Raw genomic sequence first — 24127 nt, forward strand, 5'->3', positions numbered from 1 at the left:
TCGGAGCTCAAGGCAGACGGTAGGCATCAGGATTCACCCCACGCCCCTGGTGTGAACTCGGCAGAGAATGGCTCTCCGCAAGGCCAGAGAGCCAGCACCACCGAGGGAGCAAGGGCGGTGGGGCAGGAGCTGGGGTCTGCTGAGGCCATTCCCCAGGCGCAGCTCTGATGTGGCTGCTGAGGTGGGGGACACCAGGGCCTCGGAGCAGAGGACGTAGAAGCTGAAGCCACCAGGGAAGAAAGCTGGTGGGGAATCACAGCACAAGATCCCTGGTTGGCGGTTGCTAGTGGGAAGAAGGCTGGTCTGGTTGCAGCACAGAGCACACCTGCACCTCCCGTGGGAGCAGGTGGGCCATGAGGGTCACACACCAGGAGTGGGGCCAGGCTGGAGCCGCTCCTTCCTCCAGGGCTCTGCAGGCCCAGGCTGCTGTGTGATCAGCGAGATACTCACCTGCTTTGAAACAGAAAACACTGCTTCCACCTGGGAACTTCAGACCAACTCTGGGGGATGTCCCATTTAAGAAGATCTCAGTAGACCTGATTGTCTATAAGTTGGAGACCCCTGTTAGGAGGAGGGGTTGTTTGAGGCCACCGAGTGCTGTACAACAATGTCCCCAACCACACCTGTTGTCAAACACAAGTTCATGTGCCTGACACACAGTGAGGCCAAACAAACTGAAACATGGGAGTTTAGATCAGAGAACTAATCACAGTTTATCACAGGATATTGAATATAGTTCCCTGTGCTATACAGTAGGACCTTGTTTTTTATGTATTTTATATATAGTAGTTTGTATCTGCTAATCCCAAGCTCCCAATCCATCCCTCCCCCAGGTAAGAGTTGTTTTGTTTGTTTGTTTTTGTTTTTTTATTTATTTTTGGCTGCGTTGGGTCTTTGTTGCTGCACGCGGGCTTTCTCTAGTTGTGGCAAGTGGGGGCTACTCTTTGTTGTGGTGCGCAGGCTTCTCATTGCAGTGGCTTCTCTTGTGTGGAGCACAGGCTCTAGGCACATGGGCTCAGTAGCTGTGGCTCGCAGGCTCAGTAGTTGTGGCACATGGGCTTAGTTGCTCCACGGCACGTGGGATCTTCCCGGACCAGGGCTCAAACCTGTGTCCCCTGTATTGGCAGGCGGATTCTTAACCACTGCGCCACCAGGGAAGTCCTGGGTAAGAGTTTTTATAGGTAAAATTTGGGGGGAAGTCTGCAGGGTGTGTGACCTTCCTCTGATTGGTTGGTGGGGAGGTAACAGGGTGGCGTTCCCAGAATCTCAGTCATCAGTCTTATGGCTGTAACCTGTCTGGGGTCCACTGCTTGTGCTCAGCCTGAAGTCACCATCCTCCACCTGGGTGGGGGCTTTAGTCCTTCCTTGCAGAAGCACTCAGAGGTATATGTCAGACTGTTATGTGCCTCCCATGAGGAGGAGCTGGGCCCCTGCCCCATGCTGCACTGTTGCTGCTTTCTGCATTCCCTCACTCCCTAATTAGTATCAATAATTGAATCTGCCCTTTGGAACTCAGGGAAGGTCTAGGAGGCTGAAGTCATTTTCCTACAAACAAGAAGCAGGGACACGGAAAGGCTTTTGTGCCTGGGAGGGCCCCACAGGGTCGTGCTCGGTTTCAGTTCCCCCTTTTCTTTGATACGTGTCAATCTTGAGGGAACAGGTGTTGGACAAGAAAAGGGAATAACATTTTGGACAGAGAGGTTCATCATAAACTCGGCAGAGGGGACTTCCCTGGTGGTGCAGTAGTTAAGAATCCGCCTGCCAATGCAGGGGACATGGGTTCAATCCCTGGTCCGGGAAGATCCCACATGCCGTGGAGCAACTAAGCCCGTGCACCACAACTACTGAGGCTGTGCTCTAGAGCCCGTGAGCCACGACTACTGAAGCCTGCACGCCTAGAGACTGTGCCCCACAGCAAGAGAAGCCACCGCAATGAGAAGCCCACACAACGCAACAAAGAGTAGCCCCTGATCACCACAACTAGAGAAAGCCTGCACGTGGCAACAAAGACCCAACGCAGCCCTAAATAAATAAATAAATAAATAAATAAATAAACACTCCTTAAAAATAAATAAATAAAATAAACTTGGCAGAGGAGCTGGGTTGTGGGGGAACTTGGTTTCATGCCCACCTGGCTTCCACCCTGGTCACCTCCACACCCTCAGCCTGCCTTGTCCTCTGGGATGACTAGGAGAACCCTGTAAGCAAAGGCCCAGGGGAACTCCATGTTGGTTAATCAGCTCCGGAAATTGTCCTAATAGCATGGAATTATCAGTGTTATAACTAGCATCCCAACTTAAAGTAGTTTCTAAAATCGTATCACCTTATTGGCATAGTCAGTGTCAGTTGGCGTTGTTGGTTTTCTGTGGTCGGTTGGCAGGAAGATTCTCGAAGCTCTCTGACAATATCAGAATCATCTGTGAGTGGGAAAAAGTTTGTAAAGATGTGCACATGGTTTAGCTTCAATGAATGTGTGAAGCATTGTTTAATAAAAGAGTAAAATGTCCTATCAGTAGCAAGGCATTAATTAAACAGTATATATGTCATGACTCTACCTACCCTGCTGTCCAGAATGAACAGACAGAGCTACAGGAGAGGGTGTTTCCAGTTTCAGTGGGAAACAGTACAACCCCATCTGTATGTGTGAGTGTGCGGGTCCAGGGTTTGCTGGTGACACATCACACAGAAAACACGGGCCAAGATCACGCCCCAGGGTAGCGACCAGTCATCTCTGGGTGCTGATTACTTTTATCTGCGTTTTCTGCCTCTTGCTCCAAGAAAACTTGTACTGCATGCCACAGGCGGGGAGGTGGGAAAGCTCCAAGAAGCTGGCTCTGCTGGCGGTGGTCCTCCCGGTCAGCCCTGGAGAGGCCTGCAGCCCGACGGCCTCGCCAGAGCCCTTTGGAGCAGAAGCCTCTTCTGCTCAAGAACAAGGGGCTCCAGACTCTTGCATCTTCCCATACATGGAAAAGCACTAAATTCCTTAACTTGAGATATCTGGTTTCCTTTAATTAACAGTAATCTTTTGATGTGCAGACTACCTGCCCTTTGTTGCAAAACTCCTATATATCCTGACTCCCCCATCTCCTCAGAGCAGTTCGCTCAGGGTTACTTGAGATGCTGCCTCCTGGGCTTGAAGTCCTAAAAATTTCCACTGAATAAAACAGAACTCTCAAAAAAAAAACAAATAAAGAACAAGGGGCTCTTTCTTCACTTCCTGACATCAGCATCATGGGTGCACACAGTACGTGCCGGGAGCACAAGTACAGTTAAGATAATCATCAGCGCCACCCGCATGGACAGCCCTGGGGACCCCATCAAACCCTCTGTGCACCCCAAACCCACCCCCGTCCCCTGGGCAGGCCTGGCAGGAGCAGGGAGTCCTCCTCACCCCACTTCTCCAACACCCGCCTGGCCTGTGGGTCAGATGCGCCCCCACGTCCCCCCACCCCCAGCTTCGTGAAGCCCACCAGGTCTCCGCTTGTTCAGAATCCACCTGCGAAAGCCCCAGTGCTGGTGTTCTGGCGTTGGCGCTTAAGCACTGCAGACAAAGGGGCGGTTGTCACCCAGAGGGTAGGCAGATGACCCCTCTGTAAATGAACCCCAACTGGCATATGAGACATCCTGGGCCCCATTGCCAGCTGGTATTTGGGGTTTTCCAAGTGCCCTCCCCTCTCTTGTGTCCTGGGACCTTCAAAAGCCCTATCAGTCCCCATGGGACCACCCTTGGGTGACTTGCTGAGACCACTGGGCTGGTGGTGACAGAGCCATAGCCACACCCACAAGGCCTTAGGGACAGAGGCTGTGCAACAGCCCAGGAGGGGGACCCCGGGAGACCTTTGGAACGGTGGGGCCTTCGTGCTGGTGCTGTAGTTACACTTTGCTGCTGGGTGGTTCACAGGCGGATGCCGTGGTGTGCAGTGCCTGGGCCTCCCTTGGGCTGTGGTCACGGGGGTGGGATCGGTCAGGGCAGCCTGGAGATGTGACCCTGCTCAGCAGTGTTTCCCATGGAGCTCGAGCCCCAGCCCCGCCCCCCACAACTGAGGGGCAGGAGCCTGGGGGGGCTTAATGAGTCCCAGGACTCGGGGACCTGTGAGCCTGTGAAGCTGCGTGCCACCAAGGTCCGGTGACACGAGATTTCCTATTGCGTAGAAGTTCTCGAAAGGAATTGTAAAGCAAACAGTGGAGGGTATTGAAGCAGCCCGGAGGCTGGCAAATAGAACACTCACCGTTCAGCAAATGTTTGAGCACCTACTGTGTGCTGGGCATTATTCCAGGTAATGGTTATCAGTGGGCAAAACAGAAAAACCCTATTCGGTTGAATTCACATTCAGTGAGGTTGACAGGCGACAGACACAGTGTTTGAAGGGGATGAGTTTTGGGGGTGGGGCAGGTGCGGGGGCCACGGTGCCAATGGAGCTTCACAGCAGGGCCATCAAGGCAGCTCAGTGAGAAGGCGGCCCTGAGCAGAGCCCAGAGGAATCCAGGGGCCTGGTCTTGGGGACATTTGAAGGGAGTGTCAGCAGCCAGGGCAGGTAAAGGCAGAAACGTGCCAGGTGTTCAAAGAAGGGCCTTGGGGGTAGGAGCGGGGGGCACGGGCTGTCGTCAGGCCTCAGGTCATACTCGCAGTGGGACCTGGGACCTGAGGTGAGGGGCTTGCTGCTGAGAACAGGCTTCAGGGGTGGGAGCCGGGAGCCCTCGGGTGGTGCTGACTCGAGTGAGAGGCCATCAGTGATCCTTTGGGGTGAGAGGGCGGCCATCGCCACGTGCACATGGATTGGGTGTGGAGTGACAGAAGCCAAGGATGACTGCTTTGGCACTTGAACATCAGAAACAGAGGGTTATCATCACTGATGGGGAAGACTAAAGCAGAGACGGCTGGAGGTCAGGACAGGAGCTTGTCTGGGACAAGCTGAGGGGGTTCGAGGGGGGCTGCTCAGGCGGTGGGGGGCCTGGCCGACTGGACAGTGCTGTGAGGCCGAGGGCCCGGACAAGAAGGCCAGGGCCCCTTGCCAAGTGGAAAATCGGGCCCTGGGCCTCTCGACTCATCCGGGAAGCTTGAGGGCCAACCCCTCCTGGAACAACCCCCTGGGCTCTCCCAGGGGAGTCCATGGGCCCAGCTCAGACTGTCCGGCTCCTCTCCTCAGCCCTGGTCTCATGGAGGGAGGGGAGGGCTGTCTCTGCTTGGTCCCGGCTGGTCTGGTCTCTCCCAGATCTGAGTATGTGCCGGACACGTGACTTTCTTCTCACCCAGGTGCTTGTTTGGAGTCCCAGTCACACAGTTGCTCTTGTCTGGAGAACACAGTGTGACCACCCCGCAGCCCCATGGCTACGCCTCACCCTCTTCCCTCCCTGTCCATGTGTCTGCACAGGCCTGTGAGCACTGCACGGGCAGCATCTGGGAATTCCTGGAGGAAGGGCGGGGGGCAGCTTGTCCTCAGATGGCTGTTGCGGGGGGTGAGTCCCAGGTGTCAGTTGACTGGTCTCCTTAAGAGGGATGGGCAGCCTGGACTAGCTGAAAGCAGGAAGCACTGCCTTGTCTTAGCAGTGTCCGCATGTCCAGAGGAGGACTCAGCTGCACCCATGGACTGCTGTCACTGTCTACCACTCTGGTGCCTTGGCGGCCAAGTGCCCACTTGAAGACACAGGGCTGCAGCGGAGGCTGGGGTTCACCAGGGTCCCCCGCCCCATCTCTGCCTGGTTACAGAGGTCATGGTGGGTGCCCCGTGTGCCCGGCCTCAGCTCTAACTCTCCTGGAGGCTGTGTGCTTGCTGCCCAGCCCCCCACCAACCCCAGGCCCAGCCCGCACGCAGCCTGTCAGGCAGGCACTCGGCACTCCCTCCTCTTTGCAGGTGGACAGACTGGACGCCCCAGACAGACTGTGGCAGTGAGAGGAGCACATGGTGGCACCTGCCCCTCTCCTGTTTGGTAGGGGGCAGCCCGTAGCCCCTAGTCCCCTGGGGAGGGGAGGGGAGTGGGGCAGTGATTGACACCGCCTGCCCTTCCCTGGCTGGGTTTCGGGCAGGGTGGGATGGACGGGGAGGACAAAGGTCAGTGCTCCAGGACTGCTGGACTGGCATGGCCTCATCTTCCCAGATCTGCATGCCTGGCGGCTGCCCAGCTACAAATACTGCTGTGTGTCCCCCCCCCCCCACACCGCCCCCAACTGCCTGGCCGCAGGCAACAAGCCTGCTCTTGCTCTGCACTGGAAAGCTGCCTGGATGGCCTGGCCGTGAGCAGTCAGAGCGTTTGGTGTCCTCTACACAGAGGCTGCAGGAGGGACACAGGCCTGAAGTTTGTGGGCAGGCAGCACAGAGCCTCAGGCCTCCCACACCTGTGTCCTCCATACTCAGGCCCACCCAGCATTAATGTCAGTCTGTTTCTTAATATTTTGATGGGCATGCATGGACGCAGCCCACTGAGCTAAGTAGGTGTCTGTGTGGGGACGAGGTTACAGCCTGGCCAGCCCTCCAGGGGCCCCACAACAGCAACTCCCACCATCCCTGCAGCCTCTGTGTGGTCTGGGCTGGCCTGAACCCTGCTCCTTGGACCCCTGGCCACTCGGGGGCAGCAGGAGTCCTCACCCTGGGCCTCTTCTTCCGCAGGCCGCCGCTACGCAGACAACAGGCCCACTGCAGGCCCGGCCTGCCGAATCCCCCGCCGGCTCCATTGTGCAGCTTCCGCGGGGAGGGCGCCGGGTGCAGCACCCTCTACGGGTCACTAACCTCCCCAAGGAGCACGTCACCCCAGAAGCGCAGAGAACCCACGGGAGACGGGACGCCTGGACGTCATTTATTTTGCTGGAGCCCAGTGATGGCAGCCTCTGAGCCGCCCGGGGCCTGGGGCGGCCACTGACTGCCCGAGGCAACCGCTGCGGCCGCCGCGCAGGAGGTGGACTCCGAACACTGGGCCCTCTGGCTGGAGCCTGCACTCTTGGGGAGTCGAGCGCAAGTACTCCCAGGCGCAGGGGAACGGCGCCCTGTCCACTCCGCGCTGGCAGAGCTGCCCCCACCCAACGGGTCACTTTGCGGACCCGCTGGACAGAACGTGTAACTCGCACATTAATGAAAGTCAGTTTATCCGGGCCGAGCTTCCCCGCCAGTGCTGGCGTGGGCGGGAGGGGCCAGAAGAGCTGCGGAGCCTCTTGTGGGGGGAGGGCGGTGAGCAGGGCTTGTCAGGGGTCCTCTCCCCACCGTGTGCACCGCCCGGAGCCTGGAATCCCGCGGCGGCCTCGCGGCGCGTTGGGTGCGGGGCGGCCCCGCCCTCCCGGTAGGGAGGGGGCGGCCCCACGCGCCCCGGGGGCGGGGCTCCGGGGGCGGTGCCCAGTCGGGCCCGCGCGGCCATTGGCTGGGCCGCCGGCCCACCCGGCCTTAGTTTCCCGCGGGCTCCGGGCGGCCCGGGGGCAGGGCCGGGCTCGGACTATGCAGGGCGGAGCCCCGGAGTGACGCGGCCGACCCGCCCCGGCCCATAATCGGCGCCGCTGCCGCCGCCAAGACCGAGCGCAGGAGCTCGGACCCGAGGCCGCCGCCGGGCCCCGAACCCCGCCCGCCATGTCCGCGCCCCGCGCTCTGGCGGCCGGCGCGCCAGCGCCTGGGAAGGCCGCGCTCACGCACCCGGGGAAGGCGATCCTGGCAGGTGGGGCACGCGCACGCGGACCCCGACCCCCACCCGACCCCGCCGCGTTTCCGGGTGGGTCCGGGACACCGGCTTTGCCGCGCTTCCGGGCGGGCCCGGGCCCCTCCGCGTGTCCCCCCGGGCCCCCCGCTAGGACCGCAGGAGGGGCGTGGGCCCGGCTCCCGGGCGGCGGGCAAAGTCCGGGCGGGGGCAGGGGAGGGGCAAGCCGGGAGGGAGGGGGAGGGGTCTCAGCGCGGTCCGGGTCTCGGTCCTTCCCCGCAGGCGGCCTGGCGGGTGGCATCGAAATCTGCATCACCTTTCCCACCGAGTATGTGAAAACGCAGCTACAGCTGGACGAGCGCTCGCACCCACCGCGCTACCGGGGCATCGGTGAGTGGGGGCGGCCGGCGGGGGCGGGCAGGCCGGCGGGTGGGGTCGCTGACCGCCCCCTCCCCCAGGGGACTGCGTGCGGCAGACGGTCCGCAACCATGGCGTCCTGGGCCTGTACCGCGGCCTCAGCTCCCTGCTCTACGGCTCCATTCCGAAGGCGGCCGTCAGGTGAGGCGGGCTCGGGGCACCGGGGCCGCGGGAGGGAGTCCCGGCCCCGCGGCGGCCCCTCTCATGCTTCTGCCTCCCACCCCAGGTTCGGGATGTTCGAGTTTCTCAGCAACCACATGCGGGACGCCCAGGGACGGCTGGACAGCACGCGCGGGCTGCTGTGCGGCCTGGGCGCTGGTGTGGCCGAGGCCGTGGTGGTCGTGTGCCCCATGGAGACCATCAAGGTGGGCAGGTCTCGGTAGGGGACAGGCGTGAGAGAGGGCCGGGGTGGTGGTCTTGTGCCCGGTGGAGACCATCAAGGTGAGCAGGGGTCTGCCTGGGGAGCCTGGAGCAGGAGGCCCACTGGAAGAGCCTTCTGTGGACTGGATTCTATTCTGGAGGCAGTGGGAAGACAAGGTCTTAAAAAACTTACGAGCACAAACCATAAGGTAACACGTGTTTGCTGCCTAAGTTGTGGGGAAAAACCAGCAGACATGACGGCAGAGGCTCCTCGGTAAGGTGGCCCTCTTGCTCCTGGGGCCACGTGTCTCAGAGGCCAGGTGTGCCCTTGCCCTGACCCTTGGGAGCCAGCGCCTTTGCTTCCCTCTTTCTCAGGTGAAGTTCATCCATGACCAGACCTCCCCCAGCCCCAAATACAGAGGATTCTTCCACGGGGTCAGGGAGATCGTGCGGGAACAAGGTGAGCCACTCAGCCTTACCCTCAGGTGGGGTTAGGGACCTGGATCCGGCTGGAAACAGCTGGCACCTCCCCTTCCTGCCTTGGCGCTCCTGCGGGCTGGGGCCTGGAGGCGTCAGTGTGACCGCAGTGCCTGCCTGCCCCAGGGCTGAAGGGGACGTACCAGGGCCTCACGGCCACCGTGCTGAAGCAGGGATCCAACCAGGCCATTCGATTCTTCGTCATGACCTCCTTGCGCAACTGGTACCGAGGTGCGTCTGTTCCCCAAGACCCTACCTCCAGGCCTGGAACCCAGCCCTTGTCCTCCGTCCCCTTCTGATCGCAGCCCTCACGCCCATCCAGGGGACAACCCCAACAAGCCCATGAACCCGCTCATCACTGGCGTGTTTGGAGCCATCGCGGGCGCAGCCAGTGTCTTCGGGAACACTCCTCTGGACGTGATCAAGACCCGGATGCAGGTGGGGGCGGGGCCTGGGCGGGACCGGGAAGGGGTGGGACTGGCTGCTGAATCCCGCAGCTGCTGGTGTTCTGCAGGGCCTGGAGGCGCACAAGTACCGCAACACGTGGGACTGCGGCCTGCAGATCCTGAGGAACGAGGGGCCCAAGGCGTGAGTGGGGGAGGGGCAGGGCTGCCGTCCCCACCCCAGGCCCCCGCCTTCCACCTGGGTCACACCTCACCTCCTGTCCACCCATCCCAAGCCCTCCCTTTGTCCTGTCCCCAGGGAGTCTGCTCTTTCTGCTCTTGCTCCTCCCTCGGATCTCTGGACCCACCCACACTTTCCAGACACGCTAGCTTCATCTTCTCTTCACCCTCCCCCCTCAGGTTCTACAAGGGCACCGTCCCCCGCCTGGGCCGGGTGTGCCTGGACGTGGCCATCGTGTTCGTCATCTATGACGAGGTGGTGAAGCTGCTCAACAAAGTGTGGAAGACAGACTGAGCCCCGGGGTCTGCGCATGGGCTGCTCCCAGCGCCCCCTTCTCACAATTGCAGTGCAGTCGTGCCAAAAGGCCCCCTTCTCCTGTCCCTTACAGTCCATGGCCCAGGGCTGTCCCCTGTGGCCATCGGGTCCATGTGTCCCCTGTGGTCTGTATGACACCACCGTGGTGTCCATGTGTCCAGCTGAGACCGGGTGTTCCTCTGGCCTGTGAATCTGTGCCCACTTGTCCACGTGCTTACTCGTATGCCTGTGTTTCATGTTTCGTGTTCTGTGACCCTGTGCCCCACTTCCCGGGGTGCCTGTGTGGCCTTGGGTCACGGCCCTGTAGCCATGGCCTGGTCCCAGCCCGGTGCCTTCCACCCTGGGCAGCAGGGGCATCACCCTGGCCTACCACAGCTGCCTCTGGGCCTCAGCCTGGCCTCACTGCATTCCAGGGGCTGCGTACCCCCCGCTTCTCCCGCCACTGGCCTTAACCAGCCCTTGGGCCCTCCCTCCGCCCAGGACAGGGTGGCACCTGCCACTCTCAGGACCACCCTTCCAAGGCAGAATAAACTGGATCCTGTTGCAGCCTCTTGTCCCTGTGTCAGCCCATCTGTGGGTGGGCAGTGGTGGCCACACCTCTGCCAAGGGCAGGCCCACTCCTCATCCGAGGACACTGTTGGGGCCAGGCAGGCTGGTGGGCAAGCGAGCTGTGGCCACAGTGTTAGCCCCTTGGGAGGCCTGACACCAGGCCAAGGAACATCTGGCCTCCATCCAGGCCTTGCCTGTGGCCTTGGGGCAAGATCCTGCAGGGTCACCTGGCAGGCAACATTGAGTGGGCAGAGGAGAGCTGCCCCACACTGGTGGCTGCACCTGGAGACAGTGCTCTCGGGCTCTTGTTTGTCCTGCAGCCTGTGGCCCAGCCCAGCTTACCCCCTCATGGTTTCCCTGTGATGGTTTGCTCAAGGGGCACTGCTTTGGGGTGACCAATTTTTGGTCCCCTGAGACTCTGAGCACGAGGTCCTTTGGTGTTTTTTTTTGGCTGCGTTGGGTCTTCTTTGCTGCGTGTGGGCTTCCTCCAGTTGCAGGGAGCAGGGCTACTCTTCGTTGCAGTGCACGGGCTTCTCATTGCGGTGGCTTCTCCTGTTGTGGAGCACGGGCTCTAGGCGCACAGGCTTCAGTAGTTGCGGCACGCGGGCTCAGTACTTGTGGGTCGTGGGCTCTAGAGCGCAGGCTCAGTAGTTGTGGCGCACGGACTTAGTTGCTCCGCGGCATGTGGGATCTTCCCGGACCAGGGCTCAAACCCGTGTCTCCTGTATTGGCAGGCAGATTCTTAACCACAGCGCCACCAGGGAAGTCCAGGAGGTCCTTTCTTAATCCTTCACTTAGGCTGGGAGGTAGCAGCCCTGGGGCAGGAAGGGGTGGGCACTTAGAGCCCTCACCCCACAGCTCAACCTCAGGAAGGTGTCCCTCTTGCTGAAGACTCCCTATCCGGGGACCCAGGCACAGCTGGGAGCCCAGCCCAGCATGGGGGCCAAAGAACCCTGAACTGGAGGGCCCCTGTGGCCCAGATCTGGCTGGGAACCACCACCCACAAGCCAGGTGGAGGAGGTGTGAACAGGATGGGATAAGCCAGTGCCCCAGGCTGTGAGGGGGCGAAGGACCTTCCTGTCCAAGGGACTACACGGCAAAAGCCACACAAAGGGCTTAGCTCAGACTGGGAAATAACCTGCCCGCAGGAGACTCCCAGCAAGCAGGTCCCATTCCTGGAGCTGCTCCTTCTGGGAGAGAGTTCCTCACCCCAGCAACCTCACACAGCACCTGGTGTCTGGGGCAGATCTGGGGGCTGAGGGTGGGCTTGAGGGTGCAAGGAATGTGGTTTTGAAGGACCAGGCTGTGTGTGTGCCCTCAGTGCTCACAGGAGATGCAGGAGAAAGGGCCCAGCAGCAAAGCTTCCCTGTTCACAGGCCGAGGCAAGCCACCTAATCTTCATTTCCCAACCTGTGAAATGAGGTGACACAAGAACCCACTCCAGTGGGCTATGAGGCTGGAATGATGTAATGTCTGTAAGGCACTTAGAACAATGCTTTGCACAGAGTGAACCCTCAAAGGAGGCTGCTGGCAGTGCCCCAGGGTCCCAGGTAGTTCCTAGAGCGGGCAGAGCCCAGGAGCTGGGCCCTGAGGGGACTCAGTGTCCTGGAAATCTGACCGCTAGGAATGGCGTCTGCTCATTGACTGCACCCCAAGTCTTGTCCCCATCCCCTTTCACGAGGAGGAAGGGGACAGGCTACTCTGAACTGAAAGAAGGGCATGGAGACCTGTACCCAGGAGGGGCAGGGACCCCTCTCTTGTGCCACACAGCACAAGGTGGACAGCAGGTAGCCCAGCCAGAAAAGTTGGTTGAGCCGGGCCTGTGTCCCCTGGGGCTGTGAGCCTGGAGAATCCACCAGCCCCAGTGGACCACTGGTCCCCCACCCTGGCCCCGCCTGTTCACAGGTAGCTGGAATAAGTCGGCAGCCTCAGTTCCTGGAACTGAGACCTGAGGGGGGGGCGGGGTCTCTGAGCTGAGAGAAGACCAGCAAGGCTGGAGGGAAGTGAGCAGGTGGAGAGTGGCTAGAGAGGCAGGCAGATGCCTGGAGGGAGCTCAGCTGCATTTAACCAAGATCTTGAAGGCTGCAGGGAGGAGGCCGATGGCAGGGGACCTTGCCTTTGCAGCACTGGGGCAAAGGGGCAGAATGATGTGGGCAGATCTTTGAGCAGTCGGGAGACAAAAGAATCAACTTCCAGGGTGATCCCCCACCAACCTGGACACACAGGCCAGGGCCAGGGCGAGCCCCAGGAGGTGACTGGGTCTGCATATCAGAGGAGAGATGTGAGCTGAGTGTGGAGACTCCAGGTCACCATATGCTGCGCACAGCCAGAGCCTCTGTGCCCAGCTGGAAGCCACTCAGCCTCAGGCAGCCTTCACCATCTGGCATCGTCCTGAGCCTGGGATCATCACAAAATGTGCCCTGGACAATGGCCTCAGACACAGGCCAAGGGAGCAAAGGGTGAGGTGGTGGCCACTCCTGGGACAGGGCTTGGCCAACCTCCAGCCCCATCACAGAGGCCCTCAGGCAGCTGCCCTCCAGGGCCCCCCCGCCCCCACTTCCTTGAGGCCTCTCCTCACCCACTATTGCACAAGCGTCCTCTGGTTTTTCCATGTCCTTGTGTAGGTGATGAATGGCAATCAGAGCTTAGTACACACACACAAAGAGTCACTCCTGACAAATGGGTCTCTCTCCTTTTAGCCAACAAAGAGAAATCTGTTTTTCGGGTTGTGCCCTCAGCCTTCACAGCAAACACAATCTGAGCTGAGGATGCCAGAGTATTTTTCTCACTGACATTCTACTTCCTACGTGTTCTCAGATTCCCTGGACCAGGATCCTTTGTATAAGTCACAGAATCGGGGGGGTCTGAGGATCTCCTGCCTCCTTAAGATCTGGCAACAGAGCCAAGGAGAGAGATGCAGGCACAGCGGAGAACTAGCCGAAAAGGACAATGGGAGGGCCACAGAGAACACCTAGGATCGTGGACAAACGTAGCCTAGGCCAACAGAGTGGGTGAACCATGGACAACATGGTGGCCCCTGGTGTGGCCTTGTAGCTCTTCTCTTCCCACGCCCATCTGGCGAATATCCCTAAGAGTAACCTCCCCTCTGCTCAGATTGGTCTAGGCCCTGACGCCTGACACTCCCCAACTGTTGTCACTTTTGTTTCCTCGGCCTGGCCAGCCACTCCCACTTATTCCTCCATTGGCTGGGCCTGGCCCGGTGGCCCCACTTGGCCACAGGACTGTCATCTCCCGAGTGACCTCCAGAGATGGGCCATCCCAGCGCCCCTGCTCAGCAGCCGGCAGTAGCTTGCCGCCCAACCCCCCGCTGAAAAGCGATCTAGGGCTCAAGCTCTCGGGCCAACAGGCCTGTCTGTCCCTGGCGGCCCTCCAGGCTGACCGCACCCTGGAGCCCCGCCTCCAGCCCACTATCCTCGCGGCCCGAGGGAACACCCCCCGACCCAGGGCTGTGATCACGAAGGTAAAGAAACATCCGCGACCGGGGCCGGGGCGCGGGGCGAAGCTGTGCCCGCGTGCCGTCAGCTAAAGGCCGCAGACCTTCAGGGCGACTCAGCTCCCAGCCTCGGAGATCCGGAGACACTCAGGAAGTTTTCCGGACCCGCTCGTGAGGGAGGAACCCAACTTGCCGGGGCGGGAACCCGCGACGCCGGCAGGGAGCTCGGGGCCTGACCTCACAGAGAGAGAACCGAGGAGGCTGAGGGGAGCGGCGCCGCTCACGCCCGGAATTCGTGCGGCGCGCGCTGATGGCGTCACTGCGCGCCCGGCCGGCGCAGGCCCGCGCATGCGCTCGGCCGGCAATTTGAAGGCCCCTCCTGCTCACTGCCGTCAGACCCAGGTCCTCGGAGCGGATCGCCTGTGCCCCGACTTCGTCTGCAGCCTCCAACAGTCAGCGCTCGGCCGGCGCAGCCACCATCGCCCACCCTCCCCAACGTCCAACGCCCACGCTGGACGCTGCCACGGGCGCTCCTGACGCGCCTGCCTGAGGCTCACCCCTGTATCTTCCTCCCCGTGCAGCTTTTTGCTCTAAAGTCCCCAGTCTCAGCCACGGGAAAGGACATAGGGTCGCGGGATGGGACCAGGAGGTCCACCAGCCTCTCCACTGATGGCGCCGCCCAGTCCTCCACTGATGGCCTGCCTGGCCATCTCCAGCCCAGCCACCTGTTTCCAATCGTGGACTCAAGTAAGGCACGGTGACCATGGCACATCCCCATGGAAGAGGCGCCCAGGGCAACCATATGGTGCATGCACACCCCTCTAAGTCCCCCACTCCCGGAGCCTGTCATTACCAACGCAGGAGAAGGAGTGGGGCCTGGGGCATGTCCCTCCAGAAGGCAGCAGTAAACACAGGTGGCACCCCTGGTCAGTGGGCCTCCTGCCAGGACCTTTCCTTCTCTCAGTCAGCCCCACTTCTCGGATGGGAAAACCCAGGCAGAGACAGAGGACCTCTCTGGGATCTATGGAGGCCCAGGTCTGCACAGTCCTCACCCTGCCCCACCTAATGAGGGAGCTGAAGATAAGCGGTTGGGGAGGCCGCAGGTGGCATCACATCAGCCGGCTCAGGGGTCCACACCCTGGGATGGGATTCCAAGGGAGAGATGGAGGGTCTGCAAGCAGTGGCTCCTCCCTGGCCTCGGACAGCATCCTCTTGGTCTGCGACCTGCTTCCTGGCCTTGTGGGATGGGGACGGGTGTGTGCCTTGCTCAGTGGGTAGGCCGGCACCAAGTCCACAAGGGGTGAACAGAGCCAGACGTGGAGTGCAGAGGGGAACAGGATGGGGAGGAGCCGGCCAGGAGAAGGGAAGGGGTCCCTGAGGACAGGCAGGGGCTGTGCCCTGACCTCCCGCAGAGGCTGGCAGAGGTGGAGGCTACAGCCAAGACCCAGGCTCCACTCACACCTGCTGGGCCAGGTGCACGCATAACCCGTTGGCCTGAGGGACCGAAGGGTTCATCCCTTCCTCTGGTTCTCGGGACCGGGCTTGGCCCAGTCACCGCTGGGAAAACCGAGACCAGCCCGGGGCCTGGACTGCAGAGGTCCAGCGGCCGCTCCACCGAGGGGTCCCCTGCGTGCGCGTCCCGCTGACAATTGAGCGGCCAAAGCAGATTAACCCTCGTGCTAATCCCCGCTAATGGTTTCAGAATCCCCGGCGCCGAGCGGCTAAGCCGGCCTTTCTCCGCCGCGCGGCCGGCCCTCCCCGGCGGCCTCAGCCCGCGGCCGCGCGATGCTATCTCGGCCCCGCCGCGCTAATCCCCGCGCTCGCTTTCTTCCCGGGCCCGCTCGAGATCGGCCGATTGGCCCTTGATTACGGCTGCTATCGAGGGCCTCTTTGTGCTGTGGGCCCTAAATCCCCTAATTCCGTGATAAAGGAGGCATTAGCGGGCGTTTGCTGCTGAGAAAGGCACCGGTAAGAAAGAAAGCAATCAGGGGAATCCTGATGGCCTCGCCTGTCCCGCCGAGGAGGGGGCAGGAAAGGGGGCCCGGGTGGGCGCTGCGGGGAGAGGGAGGGTGGGGGCCACTTCCCACCTTCATCCCGAGTCCGCCTTCCCCAGCCCCGAGCTGCGCCCAGGACCCCTCCCCGCCCCCACCCTGGCTGCCGAGGGACCCCGCCTCCCCTCTGGCCTCACCTCCGCACTTGATGGGACCTAACCCCCAAACCGGCCTTGGACCTTGCTGGGCCTACCTTGTGCTCCGGCCTCTGACTGTCCAAAGCCCGTGGTTCCTCAGGACTTACCTGCAGATCCATTCCCTTGGCCCCTGATGCTCCTCTGCCCCCTCCTCACCCCCCGGAGTTCCTGCCCCCCATCTGCCCCTGTCTCTTGGGACTGACCAGCTTTGACCAGTCCTGGAAGCATCTGGGTCCGCTCTTTAGTCGGGGAAACAGAAGGGAGGGCAGCCGGGAGCGACTGGGATTGTGGAGGGAGCGTGTGCGGGGGGAGGGGGCCTGAGACCCCTGGCGGCGGGCAGGTGGGGTGCGCAGGGAAGGCCCCTCTGCAGAAGCCACGCTGAACCCCAGGATGGGGCTGAGAGCACCGGGCTGGCTGCGAGCTGGGCGCAGTGGCGGAGCTGACCCAGAGTCTGGGCAGCTCGAGGAAGGAGGCAGAGGCCAGCTGGGGCAGGTGGACAGAGGTGTCAGAGTCCAGGGGCTGGGGGAGCACGGAGATAAGGCAGCTGATCCTCTTATCCTGAGCGTTTGGAGCAGGGGAGTGCCGTGATTGGATCTGTATGCAGAGCGCACCTGAGCCACGACAGCAGGCTCATTTTGGGGAGGGTCTCAGGCCAGGAGAGTAGCCGGGAGTATGTAGAAAGGCCATTGTGGGGGCCCAGGTGGCCGGCATCTGCATTGGCACTGAGGGGGTGGCAGAACTGGTGAGATTTGGGGGTGGCAGTAGGGGAGTGTCCAGCACTGCATGCAGTTTGAGGCTGGGGCAGCTCTGAGGGCAGGTGGGTGTCATGGAGGCACATGGGTGGGTGGGCCACTTACCTGGGTGGACAGGTGTGCATTTACCAAGGTGAACGGAATTCTAGGTGTTGTTTACCTAGGTGGCGAGGTGGAAAGGCAGGCCATTCACCAAGGAGGACCAGTGGGTGGGTGTGGACCAGCAGATGGTGTCGTGGACCCCTTCAGTGGTCAGCTCACCCATCCTGCGCCTCTGAGTGTTGGCGACCAATGGTGCACAGCTGCCTCCACCTTGGAATGTTGCCCTGGGTGGTGGAGCCACCTACACAGCAGACAAGGACTAACCGGCATAGGGACTAAAAGGCTGGTCCCTGCTTCCTCGAGACAGTTGAAAACTGAAGCAGCCTGTGTCTGCCCCAGTGCTTCCGTGGGGGTTTCCAAGGACCCAAATGTCTTGTCGCTTAACACTCCACCCCTCACCCGTGTCACCCTGTTCATCAGTTTCCCAGGAAGCAGGGCTCTCAGTGTGCAACTGGGATGGTTAGTCCCCCTATGCTTCTGTTGTGTGCCCCCAGAAAGAGATGTTGAAGTCCTAAGTGTTGGTACAAGTGTTGACCCTCCTTCTAGTTTATACCTGTTCATATCCAGTGTTTTCAGTTTTTTTAAAAATATATTGTTCAGAGTTTATCATTGTTATCCATAGGAGGATTAGTCCAAAGCAAGTGACTCTACCATTAAGAGAAGTGTAACTCTGCTCACTCATTTTAAATATCTTTTGAGGCTTATCTAAATTACTAGATACCGGTTTTTTTTGTTGTTTGTTTTTTTAGTTTTTGTTTGTTTGTTTGTTTTGACCATGCTGCGTGGCATATGGGATCTTAGTTCCCCGACCAGGGATCAAACTGTGCTAGGCATAATGATGGTCCCCTCGAAGATGTCTACATCCTGAGCCCCAGAATCTGTGAATATGTTACCTTACATGGCAAAAGAGACTTTGCAATTGATTAAGTTTATCATCTTGAGATAAGGAGATTATTTCTGGTGGGTCCAATGTAATCATAAGGGCCCTTAAAAGTGGAAGCGGGGGAGAAGAGGTCAGAATGATACAATGGTCAGAAAGACTTGACCTACTGTTGCTGTCTTTGAAGATAGAGGAACAGGCTATGAGCCTTGAGAAACTGGGAAAAGCAAGGGGATGGGTTTTCCTTCATCTATGAAAAATATAACCTTTGCTGCATCTATGAAAGACCTACATCTATCATCATACTTAGGGCTTAAAGACTGAGTTGTTTCTCTCTAAGACTGGAAGCAAGGCAAAGATGTTTGATGTCTCAATTTTTATTCAATGCTCTACTGGAGGTCTAGACATTTCAATAACACAAGAAAAAGAAATGAAAGCCTGGAAATTCCCTGGCAGTCCAGTGCTTAGGACTCAGCACTTTCACTGCCGGGCCCACGTTCAATCCCTGGTCAGGGAACTAAGATCCTGCAAGCCATGCTGTGCCGAAAAAAAGAAAGGAAGAAAGGAATGAAAACCATAAAGATTGTAGATGAAGAAGTAACACTAGCAGATAATATGTTCATGTGATATAGTCGTTTACATAGAAAACCTTAAAGTATATACAAAATCAAATTGAGGTCTATAAATTAATACATGAAATCAGCAAGTTTGGATTGTATTTCCCCCCAAAAAATATGTTCTACAAAGGGCCAATAGGCACATAAAAAGATGCTCAACATAACTAGTCACTAGGGAAATGTAAATCAAAACCATAAGCTACCGGGAAGTTCCCTGGTGGCCTAGTGGTTAGGATTCAGCACTTTCACTGCGGAGGCCCGGGTTTGATGCCTGGTTGGGGAACCATCCCACGTGCTGCCAAAATACCAAAACAAAACAAAAACATAAGCTACCACTTCACATCCATTAGGATGACTACAAAATTTTTTTTTTTTTAAAAAGGGAAAATAACAGATGGTAGTGAAGATGTGGAGAGATTGGAATTCTTGTGCTTTGCTGGTGGGAATGTAAGATGGTACTGCTGCTATGGAGAACAGCTTGGCAGTTTCTCAAAAGTTAAACATAGAATTATCATGCGATCCAGCAATTCCATTCCTAAGTATCTACCCTAAATAAGTGAGAGCAGGGACTCGAGCAGATACTTATACACCCATGTTCACAGCAGCACTATGCACAATAGTCAGAAGGTAGGAACAACCCAAATGTCCACTGACTGATGAATGGATTTTAAAACGTGATGTATACATGCAATGGTACTCAGCCATAACCCCTGGTTGTCAGGGGCTGAGGGTAGGAGGAAATGGGGAGCTAGCATTTAATGGGTACAGGGTTTCTGTTTGGGATGATGGGAAAGTTCTTGAGATGATAATGATGATGATTTACAACATTGTGAATGTACACTTAAACATGGTTAAAACGGTAAATTCTATGCTATGTATTTTTTACCACATTAAAAAATAAAATAATAGAAGAGCAAAAGACTGAAATCACCAGACCCAAAGGAGTGTCACGATCCCTTGCTCAATTTCCAGCCAGTTCTCAGACCCAGACCTCGTCTGCTGAAGTCTCCTCCCGTGAGGAAGGATCCGGCAACACTGTGGAGAGTGTTTGTAGGCTTGATGCCCCTAATCCTCTGCAAAGGTACGTATGTCCCTTTCCTCAGGTAATTTTATGCTGGAGAAGAGGAAAACCCAGGCCATCTCAGAGCCATTGGATACAGTCTCCATGTTAACACTGGTCCCTGGGACCCAATGTGCCATCATGGCCTCTCCGTTGGATTGGGAATATAGAGAGGGCAGGCGATAAATGGAGTACTGACCCAACTCCATCTCACAGGGGACGCCGGGGGGCTCCTAACCTACCCACTGGCTATTCTCCAGTTTCTGAATGCATAATTGGAATAGACATATGTAACATTTGGCAGAACTTCCGCAGTGGTTTCTAATCTTTAGAGTAGGACCTATTTTGTAAGTGAGAGCTCCTGAACTGCCCCCTACCAAGATGAAAAAAATGCTTTCTCTTAGGAAGAATAGCAGAGTTGAATGTCATGGCTAAAGACTTAAAGGCTGCAGGTGGTGGTCTCTAGCAAACCCATGATTTAGTTCATTAGTCTAGCTCCTGAAAAAAATAGATGGATTGTACAACAGTTCTTTGTGATAAAACAGTCAACAAACTTGAAATAGAAGGGAACTTCCTCCACCTGATAAAGGGCATCTATAAAAAAAATCCACAGCTAACATGATACATTATGATGAAGACTGAATCCTTTCCCTCTAAGAGCAGGAACAACATGAGAGTGCCCACTCTCACCACTGCTGTTTGGTGATTTATTGGAGGTTCTAGCCAGGGAACTTAGGAAAATGAAGCAGAAGGCACCAGTGTTGTAAAGGAAAAAGTAAAGATCTCTGTTCACAAATGACATTACCCTGTATATAGAAAACCTTTAGAATCCACAAAAAGCTATTAGCATTAATAAACAAATCCAGCAGGTTGCAAGATACAAGATCAATGTACAAAATCAATTGTATTTCTATACACTTGCAGTGAGCAATCTGAAAATGAAATTAAGAAAACCATTCCATTTATAATAGTATCAAAAAGAACAAAATACTGAAGAATAAATTAAAGAAGTAAAAAATGTATACTCTGAAAATTACAAACATTACTGAAAGAAATTATAGATGATCTCAATAAATGGAGGACATCCTATGTTCATGGATTGGAAGAGTTAATGTTGTTAACATGGCAGTGCTCCCCAAATGGATCTACAGATACAATCTCTATCAAAATTCCAGCTGGTCTCTTCGAATAAACTGATAAGCTGGTCCTAAAATTCACAGGAAAGTTTGTGGGAACCAGAATAGCCAAATCAATGTTGAAAAAAAGAACAAAGTTAGAGAGCTCACACTTCCCAATCTCAAAACTGACTGCAAAGCTACAGTAATCAAGACAGTAAGGATAAATGTATAGATCGATGGAGCAGAATTCAGAATCCAGGAGTAAGTCCTCACATTTATGGTCAATTGATTTGCAACTGGAGTGTGGGGAACAATTCAAGGAGGGAAAGAATAATCTTTTCAACAGATAGGACTGGGACAACTGGATATCCAAATGCAAAAGAATGACATTGGATCCTCAGCTAACATCATACACAAAAATTAACTCAAAATGGATCAATGTAAGAGCTAAAACTAGAAAATTTATAGTTTATAAAACTGTAAAACATCAGGGTTAATCTTCATGATCTTGGATTTGGCAATGTCTTCTTAGAAATGACACCAGAAGTTTAAGCAACCAAAGAAAACAATTCAACTTATTCAAAATCTTAACATCTTGTGCTTCAAAAGACACTATCAAGAAAGTGAGAAACCACCTACAGAATTGGAGAAAATATTTGTACATTATATATCTTATAAGGAGAGGGGGATGGTGCCAGGCTACAGCCTTGGGACCATGGCAGCTGCAGCCTGTCCCACTGGCCTTCCACTTACATCCAGAAAATGTGCCCAACCAGAATCCTGGGGAGTTTGACTTCAGTGCACTTAACGTGAGAGTGGGTGGGCTGAGGGTGGCAGGGCTGCAGGAAGTGCCCCAGCGGTGTGAGCTGGTGACTTGCAGCTGCCCCTTCCCTGGAGCATCACTGGTGGGAGCTGCCTTGGCCGAGAAGGCTGTGCACCCCAACCTCACTAAAGGGGGCCCCAGAACCCCTGGGCTAGAGTGGAACCAGCCTCCCCTCAGCACCCACCCCCACTCCCTCGGGTGCTCCCCCACCACAATCACTGATTACATCGCCATCACTCCAATGTTGCCTTTTTCAAAGTGTCCAATACATGCAGTCATACAGTATGTAGCCTTTTGAAAGTTGTTTACTAAATATGATGTGTGTGAGGTCCATCCCTGTTGTTGCACGTGTTGCTGTCACTCTGGGCTCCTCCCTGGTGTGCATGGACCCTGGACCCTGGCGTGTTCATCCATTCACCAGCTGATGAGAGTCTGAGTTGTTTCCAAGCTTTGTCGATAATGATTAGAGCTGCTCTAAACATTCATGGGCAGCGTCTTGTGTGAGCACAAGTTTTCATTTCTCCAGGGTGAATCCCAGGGATGGAATTGCTGATACATGCGGTAGGTGTAAATCTAACTCTGGCTGCTTTGTTTTGAACATCTCTTTCTCCTTCCTCTGTAGGGAGCCAGAGGAAGCCAGGCAGCTCCTTCAACACCCCCGCTGGGCATCTCCGTAGCTACATCATCTGCCTCACCAGGTACATTTCCTATTTCCTGTTCTATGACAGGTGACAATGTTGTTAAACTTCTTGCCACTCCACAACAAGGGTTTCCTTCCCTCCATCTTCCAGTACATTCTCCTCACCTTCCCTAAGACCCACCGTCAGTCTCAGCAGGTTCCTTCCCGCTCCCCCTGCCCCCCGCTGCCTGGTCACAAAGCCAGTGCCCATGGTTTAGGGTTTGTATCTGCAGCATTGCATTCCAGTACCAGGACCCGTCTGGTTACCTAGAGCCCATGATACCCACCTCACACTCAGTGCTGAGGACACCACAGTCACCTCCTATTGTTGCCTCTCGCCGTTCTCACTTTCCGTCTCCTGCGATTGCAGTAGATGGTGGCTGGGACAGAAGCCACCGGAAGGCTGACTCACCCCTTGATGGTGCTCCATACTGGCTGTTGGCTGGTCCTTAAGCTGGAGCTGCTGGCGGGAACTGCTCTGCCTGTCCTCTCCTTGTGGCTGCAGGCACCTCCTCGCAGCGTGGTGGCTGAGCTCGGAGAACAAGCATCCCAAGATGAGAGAGAGAAACTGTGTCACCCAGCTGTAGGACCTGGCCTCAAAAATCACAGTGTCACTTCTGCTGCCTCCTAGTGGTTAGAAGCGAGTCACTAAGCCAGCCCACGTTCAGGGAGAGGGGATTAGATTTCACCTCCTGAAGGGAGGCGTGTCAAAGTATTTGCTGACATCTTTGAAATGCATCACGGTGGGCCGCTTATCACAGTGGGCCGCTTATCAAGGTGGACAGGTGGAGAGATGGTGCATCTACCAAGGTGGATAGGTGGGTAGGCGCCCCATTTATCAAGGTGGGGAATACCAAGCAAGGGATGGATTTTGAGATCTTGAGTCTGCCCCAGGCATGGTGACTGGGAGATGTTCATTGGTGGCTGAAATGGGACATGGAGCAGATGCTTAGGGAGATGAGAGCCTGGAGCAGAGGGAGAAGTCAGGCTGGCGGTATCAACTGGGGAGTCCTTGGCACAGAGGTGGTGTCTGAAGCTTCAGAAATGGGGAGGGATAAAGGAACAACCAGGGCCCAGCCTTTATGACCCACTGACCCTGTAGCCCCCATCCTTGAGGAACTGACTTCAATGGGTAGTCGGCCCCCAGGTGCCTCTCTGATCTAATGGTGAGCACATGGTTCTGCGAGGGAAGTTGGCTGGGAGAGGTTTCCAGGGTCACCCAAAGGGACACTTGGGAAGAGATGGGAGCTCTGGGGCAGTGGCAGCCATCTTGCGACCATGAGGTGGCCCACTCACAGATGTGGTGGCTCCTTCACAGAGCTTCCAGATTAACAGATCCTGGGCAGTCCTGGTGTCAGGACTCTTATGACAGTTGAGTCCGCAGGTTCTGTCACTTGAAGTCCAGAGTCCTCACTGACACCAGAGTGGAGTCAGCAAGGGAGCTTGAGGAAGGGTGTGTGAGGTGGGAGGAGAAGCATGAGACCGTGTGTTGCCCCCCTAATGGTACATGCCATTCATGGAGGCCCCTGCCCAGCGGGGTTCTAACCTCGCACACAGTAACTGGTTGAGCCCTCCAAGCACCTGAGAGTTAGGTCACTATTATTATGCCAGTTTATAGATTGGGAAACTGAGGCACGGCGGGGTGGTGGCGGTGGTGGTGAAGGAACCTATCCCACAGCCAGGAAGTGACAGCTGGGGCAGAAGCCAGGCCGTCTGCTGCTCTGTCCTGTGAGCCACACAGTAACTTTTCAGAGGTCCAGAGAAGGCCTTCAGCAGAAGTCCTGGCCAGCTGCTTAGATGAGGACGAAATGGTCTTCCTGGAATTTGGCAAAGTGCAGGTCAGCGACAAAGTTGGGCAGAATGACCCGGAGGGATGGTGTGGACGGAGCTGAGGAGTGGGGGTGTGGACACAGGAGTCAGCTCCTGAGAAGAATGGCTGTGATGAGGGTGGGGAGGGGGTGGTAATGATTTGGGGTGGATTCTGGGAAGTACCGGAAAGCAGATGATAAGTTTCCCCAGAGCACATAAGTGGGGCCTCCGATGGGGCCCAGGAGAAAAGGCAAAGAATTGGAGGCCCAGGGCAGTGGGGCTGCGGGTT

The 24127-nt window shown here is 56.8% G+C and overlaps 1 protein-coding gene across 1 annotated transcript; it reads left to right on the forward strand.

The window, feature by feature from the left end:
- The first annotated feature begins 7436 nt into the window (after window positions 1–7436).
- On the forward strand, window positions 7437–10345 carry SLC25A1 (solute carrier family 25 member 1). Its single transcript, XM_082853555.1, has 9 exons — window positions 7437–7635; window positions 7897–8004; window positions 8073–8172; window positions 8258–8396; window positions 8767–8851; window positions 8995–9099; window positions 9191–9306; window positions 9383–9456; window positions 9672–10345. Exons 1-9 carry the CDS (start codon window positions 7551–7553, stop codon window positions 9784–9786), a joined length of 927 nt encoding a protein of 308 aa, XP_082709681.1. The 5' UTR covers window positions 7437–7550; the 3' UTR covers window positions 9787–10345.
- The last annotated feature ends 13782 nt before the right edge of the window (window positions 10346–24127 follow it).

This window comes from Leucopleurus acutus, assembly GCF_964270905.1.
Source record: "Leucopleurus acutus genome assembly, chromosome: 13".
NCBI lineage: Eukaryota > Metazoa > Chordata > Mammalia > Artiodactyla > Delphinidae > Leucopleurus > Leucopleurus acutus.